General features: G+C 31.1%; 2 protein-coding genes across 5 annotated transcripts in view; both read left to right on the forward strand.

Annotated features, from left to right (window-relative positions):
• The window catches only part of LOC101490789 (protein CROWDED NUCLEI 1), a 6,902-nt gene extending 3,081 nt beyond the window's left edge, over positions 1–3,821 (forward strand). The window contains exons 6-9 of one of the 2 annotated variants that reach the window (XM_004514352.4): positions 4–87; positions 709–2,822; positions 2,913–3,078; positions 3,185–3,821. In XM_004514352.4, coding sequence (XP_004514409.1) covers positions 4–87; positions 709–2,822; positions 2,913–3,078; positions 3,185–3,439 — 2,619 coding nt within the window. In that variant the 3' untranslated portion in view covers positions 3,440–3,821. The remainder of the gene's footprint in view (positions 1–3; positions 88–708; positions 2,823–2,912; positions 3,079–3,184) is intronic. The other variant, XM_012719880.2, reaches the window with a different exon arrangement.
• Positions 3,822–4,741: 920 nt separating this feature from the next.
• On the forward strand, positions 4,742–9,648 carry LOC101490033 (protein WHAT'S THIS FACTOR 9, mitochondrial). 3 transcript variants are annotated; one of them, XR_003470373.2, is made up of 3 exons: positions 4,742–5,004; positions 6,788–8,298; positions 9,052–9,648. XR_003470373.2 is itself a non-coding variant. In XM_027330487.2 (2 exons), exon 2 carries the CDS (start codon positions 6,850–6,852, stop codon positions 8,113–8,115), a length of 1,266 nt encoding a protein of 421 aa, XP_027186288.1. In that variant the 5' UTR covers positions 4,742–5,004; positions 6,788–6,849; the 3' UTR covers positions 8,116–8,301. The 3 variants fall into 3 exon arrangements, 1 of the variants encoding a protein (XP_027186288.1); XR_003470372.2 differs by having other exon boundaries at positions 9,159–9,648; XM_027330487.2 differs by lacking the exon at positions 9,052–9,648 and having other exon boundaries at positions 6,788–8,301.
• Positions 9,649–19,084: the final 9,436 nt, after the last annotated feature.

Consider the following 19,084-nt stretch of genomic DNA (forward strand, 5'->3'; position numbering starts at 1 on the left):
CAGGAATGCGATTCTATGCGAACGAACTTGGATCTTAAAGAGAAGGAGTTATTTGCATGGGAAGAAAAGCTCAATGCCAGAGAAAAAGTATATTCTTGTACCTTCTAATTTTCTGATTATTTTTTTTGACAAATTTTGGAGATTGATGACCAACGAATCCGTGTAACTTGCTGAATTTTATTTATGTGTTGCGTTACTGTTTTAAGCTTCTGCTCATCCAAAATTTAGCTGTTTGGTGTATGTTTCTTGAATAATCTGGAAAATGAATCGGTGTAAATTGCTGAATTTTATTTGTTTGTTGCATTTCTGTTTTCAACTTCTGCTCATCCAGAAGTTAGTCGTGGTTGGTGTACGTGTTTTGAATAATCTGGAAAATGAATTGGTGTAACTTGCTGAAGTTTATTTATTTGTTGCACTATTGTTTTCAACTTCTGCTCATCCAAAAGTTAGCTGAGGTTTTGGTGTATGTTTTTTTGAATAATCTGGAGAATGAATCAGTGAAAATTGCTGAGTTTTATTTATTTGTTGCATTACTGTTTTCAACTTCTGCTTATCCAAAAGTTAGCAGTGGTTTGGTGTGTATCTTTTCTGAATAATCTGGAAAATGAAAAATAGTATTAATTTGTCAGATCAATAATAGCTTCCCACAGCCTGTGCTATTTTTTATTTCCTTTCGTTTGCTAAATTTCATCATGGAATTCATTGCAGGTTGAGATTCAGAAGCTTGTTGATGAACACAATGCTGCTCTTGATGTGAAGAAGCAAGAGTTTGAAATGGAATTGGACGAAAAAAGAAAATCCTTTGAAGATGAATTGAAGACTAAACTGGTAGAAGTGGAAAAGAAAGAAGGTGAAGTCAATCACATGGAGGAGAAGGTTGCAAAACGGGAGCAGGCCTTGGAAAAGAAAGCAGAGAAGCTCAAGGAGAAAGAGAAAGAATATGAACTGAAAGTCAAAGCTTTGAAGGAAAGGGAGAAGTCTATTAAGTCTGAGGAGAAAGACTTGGGGAAGGAGAAGGGTAAAATGGAAAGTGAGAGAGAGGAGTTGCTCAGTCTTAAGACTGAGCTTGAGAAGATAAAAGCTAACAATGAAGCAGAGTTGTTGAGAATTAATGAAGAGACTAATCGTCTCCAAGTGACCGAGGAGGAGAGATCTGAATATATACGTTTGCAGTCACAATTGAAGAATGAAATTGATCAGTACAGGCTTCAGAAAGATCTACTGCTGAAGGAAGCTGATGACTTGAGGCAGCAAAAAGAGACTTTTGAAAGAGAATGGGAAGAGCTGGATCAGAAAAGAGCAGACGTGGTGAAAGAGCTAAAAAATGTGTCTCAACAAAAGGAAGAAGTTTTAAAACTACAACAATTTGAAGAAGAGAAGTTAAAGAATGAGAAACAGTCCACAGAAGACTATCTAAAAAGGGAGTTAGAAACTCTTCAGTCCGCTAAAGAGTCATTTGCTGCAGAAATGGAGTTGGAGAAGTCAAGCCTAGCTGAAAAAGCTCAAAATGAGAAAAACCAAATGCTTCTGGATTTTGAGTTGCGGAAAAAAGAACTTGAAGCTGATGTGCAGAATCAGTTAGAGCAGAAGGAAAAGGACTTACTTGAAAGGAAGAAGTTATTTGAGGAGAAGAGAGAGAGTGAATTAAACAATATTAATTTCTTGAGAGAAGTAGCTAATAGAGAAATGGAGGAAATGAAACATCAAAGAAGTAAACTAGAGAAGGAGAGACTAGAGGCAGATGAGAATAGAAAACATGTTGAAAGGCAAAGGAAAGAAATGCAGGAGGACATAGATGTACTCGTTGATCTCAATAAGAAGTTGAAAAATCAGCGGGAACAATTTATTACGGAGAGACGGCGCTTTATTGATGTTGTTGAGAAACTTAGGAGTTGCCAAAACTGTGGGGAAATGATTTCTGAATTTGTGCTGTCTGATTTACAGTCTTCTGCCGACATTGAGAATGTAGAGGTGCCCTCTCTTCCAAAATTGGATGGTGGTTTTGATGCAAATCTGGCTTCTTCTAGGCAAAATACTGGAATATCCCCTCCAGCCGATACGAAGTCCCCAGCTCCTGGTGGAACTGTCTCTTGGCTTCGTAAATGCACCTCTAAGATTTTCAAGATCTCCCCCATTAAAAAGATGGAATCTGAAGTTGATAGTTTTAGAGACGTGGCTCCTTTATCTATTGAGAAGGCTAACGTTGATGATTCGCCATCAAAAATTCTTGGCACTGAAAATGAACCAGAATTGTCTTTTGCAATTGCCAATGATTCTTTTGATGCTCTGAGGGTACAATCTGGCAATGAAATCACAGAGGCTGAAGCTGACCACGATCCTTCTATTGACAACCAGGGCAACATTGACACAAAAGCACCAGATGATTTGCAGGCTACTGATTCAAAGGTTGGGCAGCAGAAACCTCGCAGGGGAGCGGGAAGGCCCAGAGTAAAGCGTACGCAAACTGTGAAAACTGTTATCAAAGAGGCTGAAGCTATTCTTGGGGAATCTAAAGCTGCTGAGGCAGTACCCGGGGAATCTGTAGATGATCGTGAGACTGATTTTCCAAATGGAAATGCTGAGGATTTTGCCAACATGGATTCTGAAAGTCAGAAACCACCCAGCATAAGACTAACGTCTAATTTGCGGAAGCGAAACTGGGTTCAAACATCTCAAATTGCTGCTAGTGAACATGAAGGTGATGCTAGTGAAGGACATTCTGATAGTTTAATACCAGGACAACGCAAAAAGAGGCGACAGAAGGCTGCTGCTCCTGCACAAACTGCTGGTGAAACAAGATATAATTTGAGGCGACACAAAATGTAAGCATACCCTTGATTTCTATATATTATTGTATGTGTTCATTGTCAATGTTTTTCCAACTTTACATGGTTTCCTCTGAATTTTTTTAGTGGAGCAACAACTTCATCTGCTAGAGGCATGTCTGGTGGCGGCAGAGAAAGTGAGGGAGAGGTTGGCCGTGTAAAAGGTGCGGGAGTAAAAACCAACTCCAAAACTTCTCGTTCACATTCGGTTGGCATTGCTAATGAGAACGGTGACAGCATAGATCTTGATCAGGTAACTTGGTACAATAGCATATTAATCTGCATGTTGCACATACTTATTTATGTCTTTTTTTATTTTAATAAGTTTTGGATATCAAATTAAATGTTATTTGTTCCAGTCTCAGAAAGTAGTCGAAGCGCAAGATGATTATGGTGATGCAACAAGGACATTTGCCAGCAACATGGCTTTGAGTGAGGAGGTGAATGGAACAGCGGATAACGCCGAGGATCAGGATGCAGAGTACAGAAGTGAATCACACGGAGAAGATGCAGGCCAAGCTGACGACGATGATGAGAATGAGATTGATGAAGATTACCAACATCCTGGTGAAACTTCAGTGGGGAAGAAGCTGTGGAAATTCTTTACAACATAACAGCTTAAGAGAAGCTGTGGAAATTCTACAACACTAGACCAGCTTTTTGTTTAAAGGAGCATTGGTTGTGTCTTGACCTCATCAACTTTAGAGATGATGTCATAAGTTATCTTTGTATTATTTAACAATTGAAAGTAGATCTCTAAGTTATATATATAACCTTGAGAGGTACTTAGGAGAAGGGTGATTGAATTTTTTTAGCATTTTGATTTAAGTTTCTATGGATATTTGGAAAGCCTTTTGGGTATTTGTTGATAAGTTTTAGGCATTGGATAGTGTAGCTCCTAGTTTAGTGATTGGAATTTTAGTCACCTCGTTATGGAAATTGATTGTATCCAAATGTTTGTATTTTGTTTACTAGAATGTGATTGTTTGAATTTAATGAGGGTGCTTTTGTATCTCGTTAAGTGAACTGAATTTTCGGTCTTAGTTGAATCATATTAATGGATCCGTGTTGAATTATAAAATTCTAGCACCCCATAGAAACTTAAAAGTATCGACGGTTAACATTACTCATTTAGAAGAGGCAAATGCCACTAAAATATGCTTGATCTCTACAAAAGTAGCGTTAACTGTTATAATTACACTAATTGTGTAAAAAAGTGTTACTATACTAATAAAAATTACTACATCTTCATAGTACATTCACTTGCATATATTATTAAAGACTTGGAGCTAATTTTCCTCTCCATATGAAAAACGATTTTCAAGTAAACATAGATATATATCTAGATATTAATATAATTTATATGAAATGATCTATTGAATTAGATTGCATGTTTTTGTCTAACCCTAATTCTCAATGAAAATAGTCGTGATAATCTAAAGTAAAATATGATAAGATTATTCCAATTATGATTTAAATTTGGTTTCTCTAGAATGACTAACAATTAATTAAAGGTCATTAACAACTTAAACTCAACGAATTGATTATTTAATTAAATCTTCAATTTATTAGTTACATTAAAAGATAATAGAAAAATTATAATTTTTAAAATTAGTTAAAGACTTTACATCGTTCGAAAATAAATTTAAGGACTTTATATTTTAAGTTTGATTTTCAAAATTTAAATTAATGTATTATGTTTATAAAAAAATTCATAATTCAATTTTTTTTTTATCTCAAATAATTGAATTTGACTTTTCTAAAATGAATAATTTATTTTAAAAAATAAATTAATAATATAAATAATTGATGATTAAATCATATTTTCTGAACATGCACGATCAATCGTCAATTGTTAGAATATCAATTTTTTAATTTAAAGGAGTCAAATTTCAAATAATCAATATTTATCATAATTTTTTCTTTTAGTATCTCTTGTCTACTCCTCCTCCCTTACTTCTCTCATTTTTCTTGCACGAGACAATTTCTTCTACACTCAACCGCCATTCGTTGAATCCACTTCATCTTCTCTTTCACAATATCTCTACCCACAAACTTACCCTCTTCAATTTCCATCTTGCTCATTTACTCTTTGGAGGGAACTTCCAACAAAAAGGGAAATTCCATCTTGCTACGACATAGGGCACATTATCTTTCCTATCTTTCATTTTCTTTCAAGGTGACCATTCTCTCACTAATTTATTCAATCAATCTCTGTTAGGAAATAGTTGATTGATATCTATAATATGCATGCTATGTGTTTGTTAAATTTATTGTAAGAAGATTGGCTTTTGATTTTTAAGAGAAATTAAGAGTATGTTTGTTACGGATTATAAAAAAAACGATTTTGGTGTTTAGTAATTTAGAGATTATTTTTTTTAGAGATTTTAAAGAAAAGTAGAACATGTTGTGTTTGTGACATAATTAAAATCATATTTTTTTTAAAATCAATTATGAAAATTAGTTTTTTTAAGAAGCTACTAAAAAACAAAACAACTTTCTTGTTTGAAACCGTTTTTAGATTTTTTTTCTTTTAGATTATCATTTTTCCAAAAAGATGTAACAAACAGAAGAAAAGTTTCGAAAGTGAATATTTTACGAAATAAGCTGTAGCAAATGGGCTGTATGAATAACTCTATAAGAATTTGTTGTGTAGTATTTTACCTTGTTTAAAATGTATCTTATGTGATTCATGGGTGGAATGGTGACTTTTGTTGTTTCAGAATGGTGCTTGTGAAGTATGAAATGCATGTCTTGTTTCTTTTAACTGCTGAGTTTCATTGTCCTTCTTCTGTGTTATAGTCACTTTTCATTGAGGTTATGATATGTGGAATGTGTGATTAGCTAGGTAAATAATGGATTTCGGCAACCTCTAATTAATTGATGATGATTAAGTTATGCAAGCACCTAATCTTGAGTATTTTGTAGGATATAGTTTGTATTCCTTTCAATGCCACGATTTCGTTTTGATGGGTTCCATGATTGATAAGTACTTGGTGAATGGGATGAATGAAGTGTTAGATAAGATTAGTTGTAATTGTCGTATGATTGGATGATTATGTTATTGAAGAACTAGATAAAGTTACTTGTAATTGTCATACGATTTGATTATGTGTGCATAATCTCAAGTTTTATGTAAGAGAAGGTTGTTATCATTCATTGAATACATGATACAAAATTATGATGAGTGCCCATCAATTAAACCTAAGGGCCAACAAAGGGACCTAAGTGCCCAAAGTTAGTCACTTCAAATTCTATGAATTGGGCAATATGGGGTACGTGTCAAGCTTGGGGGACACTTCAAGCAGGGGATTAAAGAGCTCTAATCTTGTCCGTAACAGTGATGAACAAAAAACTTAACTACATTATGTTAATGAATTTATAGCATTTCGAATTAAAGATGCTATGCTTGTGAACTTTATATGATCTTGTCTACATGCACACAACACACACACACACACACACACACATATATATCTTGTTTCAGGAACCCCTTTTGCTTCAGCCATGTGAACCTTATCCAGTGTAATCCCACCTCCATGTTTGTCTACGTAGCAGTGATTGTCCAATAGCACTCTTTGACATATATGGTTAATAAGCCTCAGCACTACATGTTAGCATTCATTCTTGATGGTAGTACAAACTTGATCTCATATGCTGTGGCCACTGTTTTGGTTTTGGAGTAAATTGAAGTTCTCATTATATGGTTCTTTTGTTTCCTATTGATTTTGGAATAGGATTTTTTGTTTTGGTGTTTGTCTGTTATTTTCTTTGTTAATGTGAATCATTGTTGGCAAAATTACTGGAAATTTGCATTTTTGAAGCTCTTGTTTTTTCCGTACATCTTGTTAGTTAGCTATGCTAATCTAACTCTCTTTTGTTTGACGTCTGTATTTGTTATTTGATTTTTTTTTTGTAAAATTTTTTGGCTGAATCATTCCCTTTCCTTTAATCTTCTACAGGTCAAACCTTGTATCCATTTGTAGTCAATACTGTTGCCTCAAAAAAAAAAAAATACTTGTCAATGTTATTAAACTTCGAGAAATCCGCAGCCAAAACAGTTAGAAAGGTGCTCAGCCGTTTTAAAGGATCAATCTTGCCCTTTAATTATGAGATCCCCAGTCTTCCTTTCTCACACATCCAGAGGGTTAATTATGTGAATGTGTACATGAAATGGAAAAAAGATTCATACTATGACTCGATCGAACACATTCACCACTCCGTTCAGCTTAAGCCTATAATCGCCCTAAAAAACTGCATTGTCCAGGATCCCAATGGGTGCATCCCTATCTCCACAGTATCAAAGAGGGGATTACAATTAGATGTGCCTATGAAGGTTGCAAGATTTATGAGGCAATATCCATCCATTTTTGAAGAGTTTACAGGTCCTGAGTATAATCATCCTTGGTTTAGGTTGACATCTGAAGCTGCCGAGATTGACAGGGATGAAAAAAGAGTATATGAAGAAAGTAGGGAGGATTTGAGGTCCAGGTTGAGGAAAATGATATTGATGACCAGAGAGAAAGTTCTACCTTTGAAGATAATTCAAGGGATGCAGTGGTATTTGGGGTTGCCTAATGATTTTTTGCAGTACCCGGAACTAAATCTCGACGAATCTTTCAAATTTGTAGAGATGGAAGATGGATTGAAGGGGTTGGCTATTGAAAACAGAGAAAGGGTTTATTCTGTATTGGAGAAGAATGCCATGAAAAGAGGTTTGTACTTCGATGGTTCACCGACAGAGGCGATTGAATTTCCTTTTTTTCCATCGAAGGCTTTAAGGATGAAAAGTAAGATTGAAAATTGGCTACATGAGTTTCAGAAGCTACCTTATATTTCACCATATGTTGGTTTCTCGAATTTGAATCCAGACAGTGACATAGCAGAGAAAAGGCTTGTTGGTGTTCTTCACGAACTGCTTTCCTTATTTGTTGAGCATTCAGCCGAGAGAAGAAAGCTCCTTTGTCTCAAGAAGTACTTCGGTTTTCCACAGAAAGTGCACAGAGCATTCGAGCGGCATCCCCATATGTTTTACCTGTCTTTCAGGAATAAAACGTGTACAGTCATTCTTAAGGAAGCTTACTGCGATGAAGCAGCTATCGAAAAACATCCTCTATTGAGGGTGAGGAAGAAATACATTGAGTTGATGAAAGAATCAGAAGTGATTTTAAGAAACAGAAGGATGAACAATCGATTTTCTAATTGTAGTTTAAAACTCAATGTAAATTCAAATGATCTGGATGAAGAGGGGCAGGAGATTGCAAGTCTTTCCTTGGAGCAGGTTATCTGAAAATATGTTAATTTAGAAACAAAACTTAAAGTTGCTTTATCAAAAGGTGCACGTGAGGTTTTTACCTACAGAGATACAACCAAAAGTAGCTGAGGAGTAGTAAGCATTATCAGAAAGGGCCTATCAGCTAATTTTTGTACATGGGGTGCTGTGCATCTGGTATCTTAGCCTCTTATCCTTGAGGTATTTCTTTGATTTCGTGTATGTCTCTATCTATATGATATATATGTTGTCATTGGTTTGTTAGTTTTAGAAACAAGTGTGATTAACTATGTTGAAATCTTTTGCTTTACAGTTTTTTTGGCTTAAATGCACTTTTTGTCCCTCTATTTTTACTGATTTACAATTTTAGTCTCCTGTTTCTAAGTCTGAAAATATGGTCTCCTATGTGTCAATTAAAATAATGAGTTGACAAGTCATTGGGTGACCGTCGTGACAATGGCAATGCATATTTTTTGGGAAATTTGTTTTTTGTAGGGTTTTACATTTTCTTTTATATTTTATCTTTTAAAACAATATTTTAATGACACTAAAAATAAAATAATAAGATTTAATCCACGTATGCATTGCCACATCATCACATGACTTGCTAGTTCATTATTCAACTTGACACGTCAGTAAACAATAAGCTCAAAATTCAACGGTGGAAAATATTTCAGGAATTTTAAAATTGGGAACCTATGTTTTCAGATTTAGAAATTGGGCAACTAAAATTGTCAATAAATGAAAATAGAAGGACCGAAAGTGCATTAGCACAACATTTTTTATTAAAGGCTTGTCCAACATGTGTTGTTGTCAGATACCGACAAGACAGCAAAACATTTTACATTTAATTAATTAATTTTCTCAAATTATTATCGGTGTCGACGTGTCAGTGTCGTGTTTAGTCTCCGTTCTTCTTAGCATTTAACTTCATAACATTCATTCTTTTGACAGGTAAAAATAAGATGCGAGCCTTCAAAAGTTGGTTTCCTGTTGTAGTAGTACATGTCTAATATCGTTTGATGCAATGTTCATTTTTCGTTTTTTGATTAATGATGCAGGGCACATTGATCCTATCTACAACACAAATAAAGTTCAAAGCTTGGATGCTTTTATTTTTATTTTAATTCATGGAATTTTACTTCACGTTGTCAAATATGCCACTACATTGTAACAAATGTTACTACCTTTGGAATCAGACATCATCTACTATTTTTTTTTAAAGAAAATTAGTGTTTAACTACACTGAACTGATCTGGAAAACTACCTGTTTCTCCAGTTTCTAGCCGGTTCTCTGCTTGAGCAGTTTTTTGGTTCATGTTGACTAGACAATAAACTGGTTTCAGGTTAGAAATATTAGTTAGAAATTCGAGTTCAGGATATATGTCTAATCCTGCTCATAGATGCCTCAAGTAGAAGGGAGTGATTACTAATATTCATAAAGATGAATAAAGGAGCTATGATGGCTATTGGATTTGCCTTGCATTAAATTGTAATGTAAAGAGATCTTGTACTAAAATTATAATGAAAAGAGCTCTAATGACTACTAAATTTGTCTTGTCTTAAATTGGAACGAAAATAGTTCTTGTACTCTATCTAGTATTGAATTGTAACAAATGTAAATTACAACAAACATAAACCACTAATGCATGGACAAACTAACAAACATAAATCAGTCAACATCGATAAGCTACAATACTAAACTTCTATAATTCCTATTGAGCTTAAATACAGATTTAGTCTAGATGAAATACAAGAAATTTAATTTTAGTATTTATAAAATAATTTTTTTAGTTTTAGTTTCTGCAAAATGCAAACATTTTTCGTAGTAGTCTCTAATGTTTTCCACTGTTATGGTTGAGTAATTAATGATTTTAAATTTAGTCTTTGTAAAATTTCAACAAAAATGGTTTTAATCTCTACAAAATAATGTATTATAATTGTTTTATTTTTATGTTGATGAATATTAAAAAGAAAATTAACTAATTTTTTTATTGAAAAACATTTGCCTGAACATGTCTTTTATAATACATTTGTAATTAGAATATTAAAATTATTCTCATTTTTATTTAAAAGACAAAAAATAAAAAATTAACTAATTAATTAGAGACAAACATTTGTATTAATTTTCAACTTCCAACAACTTTTTTTGCAATTCTATTCCAGAAGAAAAAGAGAACGTGAAAAATTGGAGTGTGAAAAAAATATGGTTATTGTGTTATAGTTCTTTATATTTTTATGTCGATCATATTGATAAAATATTAATTTTAATTAATTCTTTTGTGACAAAAAATTATTTCATATATGATTTTATAATTAAAAAAAAGTTAAATATATTTTTTGTTTCTATAAAATTTTAACATTTCAATTTTAGTCTCAGTAAAATAAAAATACAACTTTTAGTCCTTATAAAATTATCCAGCAAGTAATTTTAGTCCTTGTTGAAATAAAATATGTTGAATTGTCCTTCAACTTTAAACTTTTTAAATTATTTTTTGCAAACATGTTTAGAACATTATAAAAGGTTAATTCATAATTTTTTTTTATAATTTTATAACTTGAGATGAATTAAATATGAATTTTTTTAAATTTAAAAAATTCAAGATAAAAATAATGAAAACATAGACAAATCGAATTTTGAGTTCATTTTTTATAGAGAATTTTTTTAAATTTGTTGTAAACATGTTTATAAAAATTCATTCAAATATACTTATCGACTTAACAACAAGGACTACAAGTTGTATTTTTATTTTACAGTGAATAAAATTGAAATATTGATATTTTATATGGATTAAACTTATTTAACCCTAAAAAAATTCACAGCTTTTATTTTCAATTTTATGAAGGGATTAAAATTAAATTTCTTGCATTTTGTAGAGACTAAAAAATCATATTTCTTATATTTTGTAAGAACTAAATGTATATTTAAACCTTACTATTTTTAATGCAATTTATCGATACAAGGTGTACAAGAGCAATATTTATTATAATTTAATAGAAGACCAATTTCAGTTTTATGGATGTATGTATGCTGCATTTCTCTTTGAAATTCACTTCTTAAATGTGTCTATTGGTCCAAGTTTAATCCGTTCCTGATACATTATTGGAAATTATAATAGTGTGTTTTATATTATCAAAAGTTATGACCCGATACAAATGAACAAACACGAGGAGTTGGATGAACATCCACTTTCCTTTAAATTGATTCTACAGTTGTATGGATAGTAAGCACACCACTTTTCCTTTAAAAGTTTCCAATCCATCTCATGCCTACTTTAATTATGACATACAATATTGTGTATAGCACATATAAATAGTAAAATTGAAATAAAATTTGGCAAATTCTACCGGACTAGTGTTTAAACGTCATTCAAAATTTTAATGAACAACGACACTCTTTAAAAGTATGTTGACAACTCTTTTTGTCTTTACAACTAAGACAATAACTTAATTATTGTCGATTTGGTGATTTGAATTTTTAGGAACACATTTGTTTTTCTTTATTTTCATGAAACTGACGTTGATTGAATCTTGTCTCAGGCTAAACGACCAAAAAAATTGTTAACGTTTAATTTCAAAAAATATCGTTCTTAGAATTATGACTAAATGATTTTTAAATACCGATCTATCGTAGATGTAGCATTTGCCATAAAAATCATGCATTTTTGCTCATAAATAAAATCATCCATCATATGCATGTAGATTCTTTAGGCAGATAATTATGATTATATTTTGTCATTCTCTTTTGCTTTGTATAGTGGAATAGAAATTGAGAATAAAGAAAATATATTACTTTTAAAAAGAAAAAAAGTAACATTCATTTAAAAATATCATTGAAAGAAAGTTATCTTTTTCTGAAATATTGAAAGAAAGTTTAACCTTTTTATTTATGTTTATTTGATTAGTAAATTGAATTAAATTGTTAAATAATTTAAAGTAACCTATTTAATTTCAGTTAACCTAATTTATTATTTTAGATTCCAGAAAAAAAATTTTATTCTATATATTAGTGACAAATATTTATCTCGTATTTAGTTTGTATAATAAGATAAAATAATTTTTTTTTACACTCTTTTTTACACTTTTTCTTATAAAAGGTATAATTTTTTTTACACTTTTTCTTATAAATTGTTTCTTACGATTTCCATAAATAATCACTCTTAAAACTATTGTAACTTGCAACTCAGCAATGTCTTCCTAGTCTTCGTGGGACTACCAAAAATAAATGTAGGATGTAGTGTTTCTTGACTAAATGCAGGATGAAATACTCGTCCCATAACAGAAATCATTGGAATGCAAACCTTAATAAACTATAGTGTAGTTCAATATGCTGCGCCATAAAGAAGACATGGTTATCAAAGAGTCATTCCGTGACTTAGAGTAGAGTGCTTGGGGCATACTTTTGTGCCGGCAAAATTTGATTTTAGATAAATTAATTTTGTAAAATTAATTTTATTTAAAATTGTATTAAATCTAGAATAATTTATATTTATATACATCTACGTAAAAGTAAGTTTAACAATAAATTTCAATATTAAAATAACGTTTCGATTTAAAAGTTACACATATCCTAACTTCAAATTAAAATTAATTTTTAAAGCAAAATTAGTTTTACTTGAAAACAAGCTTACCAGTCAAAATCAAATTTACACTTTTAAAACCAATTTTATTCTGCTCCATACGTGGAACCAAAGATAGAGCAATTACAGGGCCGACCCAACACGAGAGTTGCAAGTAAAATTTTTCCTACACCTCCCATTACATGTATCCCAATTACAAAGACTTTGTCATCAGCTGGAAGATTCAACACATTCTGGATATTTTCATTTAATTCTTCCCGAACAAATTCAGTGGACAAAGTCATATGTTTGGCTTGTTTTTGATGTTTCATATCACTAATCAACTCATTTATCTTCTTAATGTCATTTTCTTTATCCATATCCAATTCAACTGACAAAGTCACTCGTTCTTTTATTTCTAGGAATTCTTCCAGCCATATATCAACGTCTGCCTTGCGCTTTTTGCCCGAGACTCCAGCTGTTGTAGTTGCTCTTTAATGTCAGATTCCTCAAGATCAACCACATAGTGTTTTAATGGATCAATCCCACTTCCAAAAGAGCCTGTTTCATTGTTTTTTTTTTGTTTTTGCGATGAAATAGAACAATTTAAAACATTTAGATTGATGTGCACTAAATAAAATATAAAAAATGACAACTTGGAGGACTTCACTGGAAATTATTGATATACACACAAAAATTAAAAATAACAAAATAGTTGTCTATTACTAAATTATGAATGCAATCATTTGTTTGTGAAAAAATACTATAAATTGGAAGTCTATCTAAAAATTAAATAATATTCTCCGACTCTAATTATCTTAATCATGTGCTTGTATTTAACTCTGCATTACAATTTGATATGAGGCTGATGAGACTTATCAGGTCGTTGAGTTTTTTCGGGTCTTGGTTTTAAATTGTGGTTTGTAGCCATCATTACGGCTGGAATGACAATGACATTGCTGCATAATGGCGACCGCAAATTTAAAATCATAGTCTAGATTGCAAGTAGAGTCTGACCTCGATTGATTTATACTAATTTATTACCGTTACCGCGTTAAGATAATACAAACGGTTAGATAAAGAACATTTGTGACAATACTTATGTGTGGTTAGGTGGTTTTTTTCATTGAATGGAGTGAGTAATTGAATTTTCAACATATGAAATCATTAGTCATCACTAAGTAGAATAATTGTGTATGGATATGAAAGGAGGGTTGATAGTGTAAAATAATACTCATTAGTGTAATTGATTGACATAATTTGAGTGTGATGAGAAATGCATAATAATGTTATAAAAAATATATTATAAAAGAATGCATAATAAGAAGAGGAAAAGAGAGAAAAAATAAATATTACTCATCACTAAATGGAATAATTGTGCATGAACGTCAAAAGAGGATTGATAACGTAAAATATTACTCATATAATTGATTGACATAAATTGAGAGTAATGAGAAATGCATAATAATATTATAAAAAAATTATAAAAAAATGCATAATAAGATGGCAACAAAATAAATTTGGGGGTTTGTTTTATGTATACAATTTTGGTAATAATCTAGGTAAGATTTCACGATTTTGTCCTTAGAAGAAATGTATCGGTGGGTTGAAGCGGCATATGTTGTTTATAAATTAGAATTTTTGTGTATCGAAACAGGTTTCATATAATGCAAACAATGCTTAAAAAATATTTGTTTGAGATAACTCTTTTTCTAGTAATGCAAGAACTAAACCAGTTTGAAAGAAATAAAGTGTGGGAATTTGTTCCTAATCCTGGATATAAACACAGCATTGGTACCAAATGGGTGTTTAAAAATAAACTAGATGAAAATGGTATAGTTGTTCGAAACAAGGCAAGGTTGGTTGCTCAAGGATACAATCAAGAAGAAGGGGTCGAATTTGATGAAACATTTTCTTTGGTAGCAAGGTTAGAAACAATTCATTTATTACTTGTTTCTGCTTGCTCTATGAATTTTGAATTATTTCAGATTGATGTCAAGAGTGCCTTTCTCAATGGCTACATTAATGAAGAAGTAAAACAACCACCCGACTTTGAAGACTTCAAGAATCCTTCACATGTTTTCAAATTAAAGAAGAAGATAATAATCATGTTGACGGGCTGACAAAGTATCATGTTGCACTGAGACACATCTTATCATCTTTAAAAGATCGAGATAAGGAGAACATGACTAATATCTCTCAAATTTATAAGCGACGAACCACATACATGAAGAATTTGAAAGGACCCAGAACTGACATGCAACATCTGTTAAAGTTACTTGAAGCTAAAAAATATGTTTGTTGGAGTAGAACTCATGAAGACTCCAACATTGTGAGGGACATGTTTTGGATGCACCCAAATTCCATAACTTTATTGAACATGTTCATCTTGTATTGATAATGGATAGCACCTACAAAACCAACAAGTATAGGTTACCATTGTTTGAAATTGTTGCTCAAGTGATCGTGATTAACAAAGAACTTGCTTTGATGAATGCAATTGAAATTTTATTTCCATCTTTAACAAATTTACTTTGTCAACTATATCAACAAAACATTGGAGTCAAATGTAAACATATATATTGAAGAAGGATATGCAGAAATTTATTCTAGGTTTGTGGAGGAAAATTGTTTGTTGTTATGAAAAGAATGAGTATGAAGAATTTTTGCAAAGGTTTGAGCAAGTATGTGTCGATAATATTATTTTCTTTGACTGCATCAAAGACACATGGTTGGCTCCTCACAAGAAAAGATTTGTTGAAGCAGAGATCAATCGAGTGTTGCATCTAGAAAATACTACGATTAATATGCATGTCATTAAAACTTTACATTTTGTTTTATATTTATACATGTTTAGGATTAAACATGCATGTTTGATAGATTTTTTTATTGAAATAATAACACCTTTTTATGTTTGAATATTAGGGTCGAGTCTGCTCATTGAAGGGATTTTTGGAACAGAGTAAAAGAGATTTCTGTAAGGCATGGGATGATATGAATGAGATGACGAAGTTGCAAATTGTTAAGATAAAAGGGTCATTTGGGACAAGTAAGAGTCGCAAAGAGCATATACACGACAATTCATTCTATGAGAATTTGACTTGGGTTGTATCAGAAAAACTTTAGCTGATATTGTTGATGAACACAAGTCAGTCAGCTATGTTGATAACAACATAACCGTGTGTCGTTGTATACTTAAAAACTCTCATTGATTACCTTGTGCATATGAGTTGTTACGATAAAAGTTGGAAGGTGTTCCAATCTCATTGTATGTTAGTTCATATACATTAGAGGAAATTAACCATGAATAGTGGTCTTAAGAAAGAAAAGTTAGAAAACAATTCAGAGTTGGACATTACGGCAATGGAAGAAAAGTTAGAAAACGAATAAGAGGTTGTTCACGTTGTTGATGCATGTTATCCTGGTGTTGCTCATGCTCCTCCTAATCATCATGTTATATATGATCCTCAAACGCAAGATCATGTTGCTCCTCTCGCTCAAACTCAAATTGAATATAATAACTCTCTACTTTTTGCATCTATTCGTTTCTCTTTCTCCTTTTTTCAACGACAGTGTTCCTGTTAGATTGTGTAGAAGGTCAAACTCGAGAATGTTACACATTATTTTTCGCTCCTCAGGTTCTCACTGAAGAAAATGTAAACAAAAATATTAGGAAAAAAAAAACCTTACCCGAAAATTTCATAAACGAAATTTTTTATAGTTATATTTCAATACCGAAAATTTAATTTTTGAAAATTTCGGGAATTAGTTATATTTAATATCGGAAATTTCTAGTTGAAAACAACACCTACTAGATATTTCAAATTTCTGAATGAAAGTAATCTGAAAATATCGGTATTAAAATATAGTTATTAAAAATTTCGTTTATGAAATTGTGTTAGAAAAATTTAAAAAAAAAATTACTTTTTTCAAAATTTTGAAATAAGGGCATGTAATGAAAAAAAACCAAATTTAATTTAGTTTTTAATATTCATTTAAAAGTATTTTAGAAAATTAAAGAATATAATTTTTAAATGGAATAATATAAGACCAATTATCGGATACAAAATTCAATTTTTAAAACCATTCAATTAGAAGTCTTTTGGGCCGTGATATTTGATGGGCCTCCTTGGCATTTATTAAGGAGTATTCTACCCTGCACCCCCTCACCTAAACCTGCCACCCCTCAATCAACGTGAAAATACAATTTTGTCCTTCTATAAAACCTTTAATCTTTTTACCACTCATTTTTTCACCTCATCTTTCAAACCTTTTGAATTAAAAAAATTGAGTGCACTCGAATTTTTCTTAACGTCGAAATAAAATTTTCGAGAGTTTCGAAATATAAATTTTCCAAATTTAGAAACTTTTGAAACTTTCCAAATTTTCGAAATATAATCTTTATTTCGAAAATTTGAAACTTCCAAAAATATATTGAAACATTAAAAGTTTCAAATTTTCGACAAAAGGTTACATTTCGAAAATTTGGAAAGTTTCGAAAGTTTCTAAATCTGGAAAGTTTTGAATGTTTCTAAATCTAGAAAGTTTCAAAAGTTTCCAAATATGGAAAGTTTCGAAATTTTATCTATTTTGAAAGTTTCAGATTGTTCGAAACTTTCAAAAATCTAGAAAAATTTATATTTCGAATTGTTCGAAACTTTTGAAAAAATTTATTTCGAGTGTTACTTTTTTTATTTCAAAAATTTGGAGATATTCGAAAGTTATAGTAAATTCTTTAAAGTTTCGAAAGAGAGGGTGCAAAAATGAGTGGTAAAAAAAATTGAAGGTTTTATAGAAAGACAAAATTGTATTTTCACGTTGATTGAGGGGTGACAGGTTTAAGTGTGGGCGTGCATGGTATTATACTCATAATAATTATACTCCGAATTTTACCAGATTTTTTAATCCAGTCTGAATAAATTTGTTACCCATTTGGGTTACCGCGTATGGTACCGGGTAGTCCGCAACCCGCATAATCAATTTAAAAATAAAAATAAAAAAGAAGTAAAATTTACTGTAATTTTTGTGTTATTTAGATAATGTGTTGTTTTGAAAATTTTGAATTGGGTTTGTGTGTTATTTTATCGTGAATTTTTAATGATCTAGGATATCTAAATCACGGAGATAAATACTTAAAATATCATATTTCAGTTGCATTTGCCTTCTTAAGTTGAATATCAATTTATAATTTACACTCATTCAAATAGATTCATACTTAATGTATAAAGAGTATACCATAATTTTTTAAAAATGGGCATGAAAGAAATTTTTTAAAGAGTCATAAATAAATTAAAAATATAATATTATAAAAATGCGCAGATTACCCGCTCAACCCATAACCTGTCAAGGGCCAAGCTCAGATAGTATTATATCGGCCTATATCCAAAGAATATATTGAATGACACATAATATACTATGTAATGAAATATAAGTACAATTTGGATAAAAAGTGATGTATTTGGACCAAATGTTAACAGTAAAAATTGATCACAAATATATCAAATCATATAAATTGAATTAAAGCTCAAAGATGTAGACTAAAATATGTAAAAATTCTCACACTTTTTGTTTATCTAAAAGGAAAAAAGTGGGACTAATCATATATGTCATTGTTATCCTATTTCCATATATAAAATAACTTCCACTAATTATAATGATGTATGTATTTCTTGAGAAACCTTTAAAATGACCCACTATATTAGTTGAGAGTTAAAACCATAGAAAAAACCGTTACCAATAATGATTGAGGAGCAATGCATGTTAAATAATTAATATTTATTGTATTGTGATTTGTAACTCATGGCACAAGAATAATTCTACAAAGTATTATATGCAAAAAAAATGTATTAGTAAATGTGTGCTAAATTAAAAAACATGTGCTAAAGCAAATTGCAAGTATAAAATAATAAGAAAGTGGAAGAGTGCTTGTTAGATGTGTCACATCGGATTTTTTTTGAGGTAGCAATATTTGAATGAAGTGGCACAATGTTTGATGACATGTCGTAATAGGACTTAGGAGTCTATTTTAATATATTATAATAGATTCATTGATTCTTTGAAAGACCAAACTTACTCTCGTGATTTTAGTCTCAAGTTCAATTCATATAGGTCTAATACTAAGGTTCACCTCTCGATCCTTCCCCTAATATCTATGATTATACAAGTAAGGGATCCAACAAATTAACATAACATTAATGCTCAATAAAAATTAAATCAAAAGTAGTTCAATAATTAACAAAAGACAAATAACAATCAATCCATCATCATCAATGTATCAAAGGCTATTTACAATCCTAGAAATAAGAAATCTACTGAAACATGGTAAAAGAAGAATCCATGAAATAGATTAAGAACATTCAAACCTAGATATTAGAGAAGGAGAGAGAAAGAATAGTTTGATCCTAACTTCCAAAGCATCACCCAAGGTC

This window comes from Cicer arietinum, chromosome 3, assembly GCF_000331145.2.
Source record: "Cicer arietinum cultivar CDC Frontier isolate Library 1 chromosome 3, Cicar.CDCFrontier_v2.0, whole genome shotgun sequence".
Lineage (NCBI taxonomy): Eukaryota > Viridiplantae > Streptophyta > Magnoliopsida > Fabales > Fabaceae > Cicer > Cicer arietinum.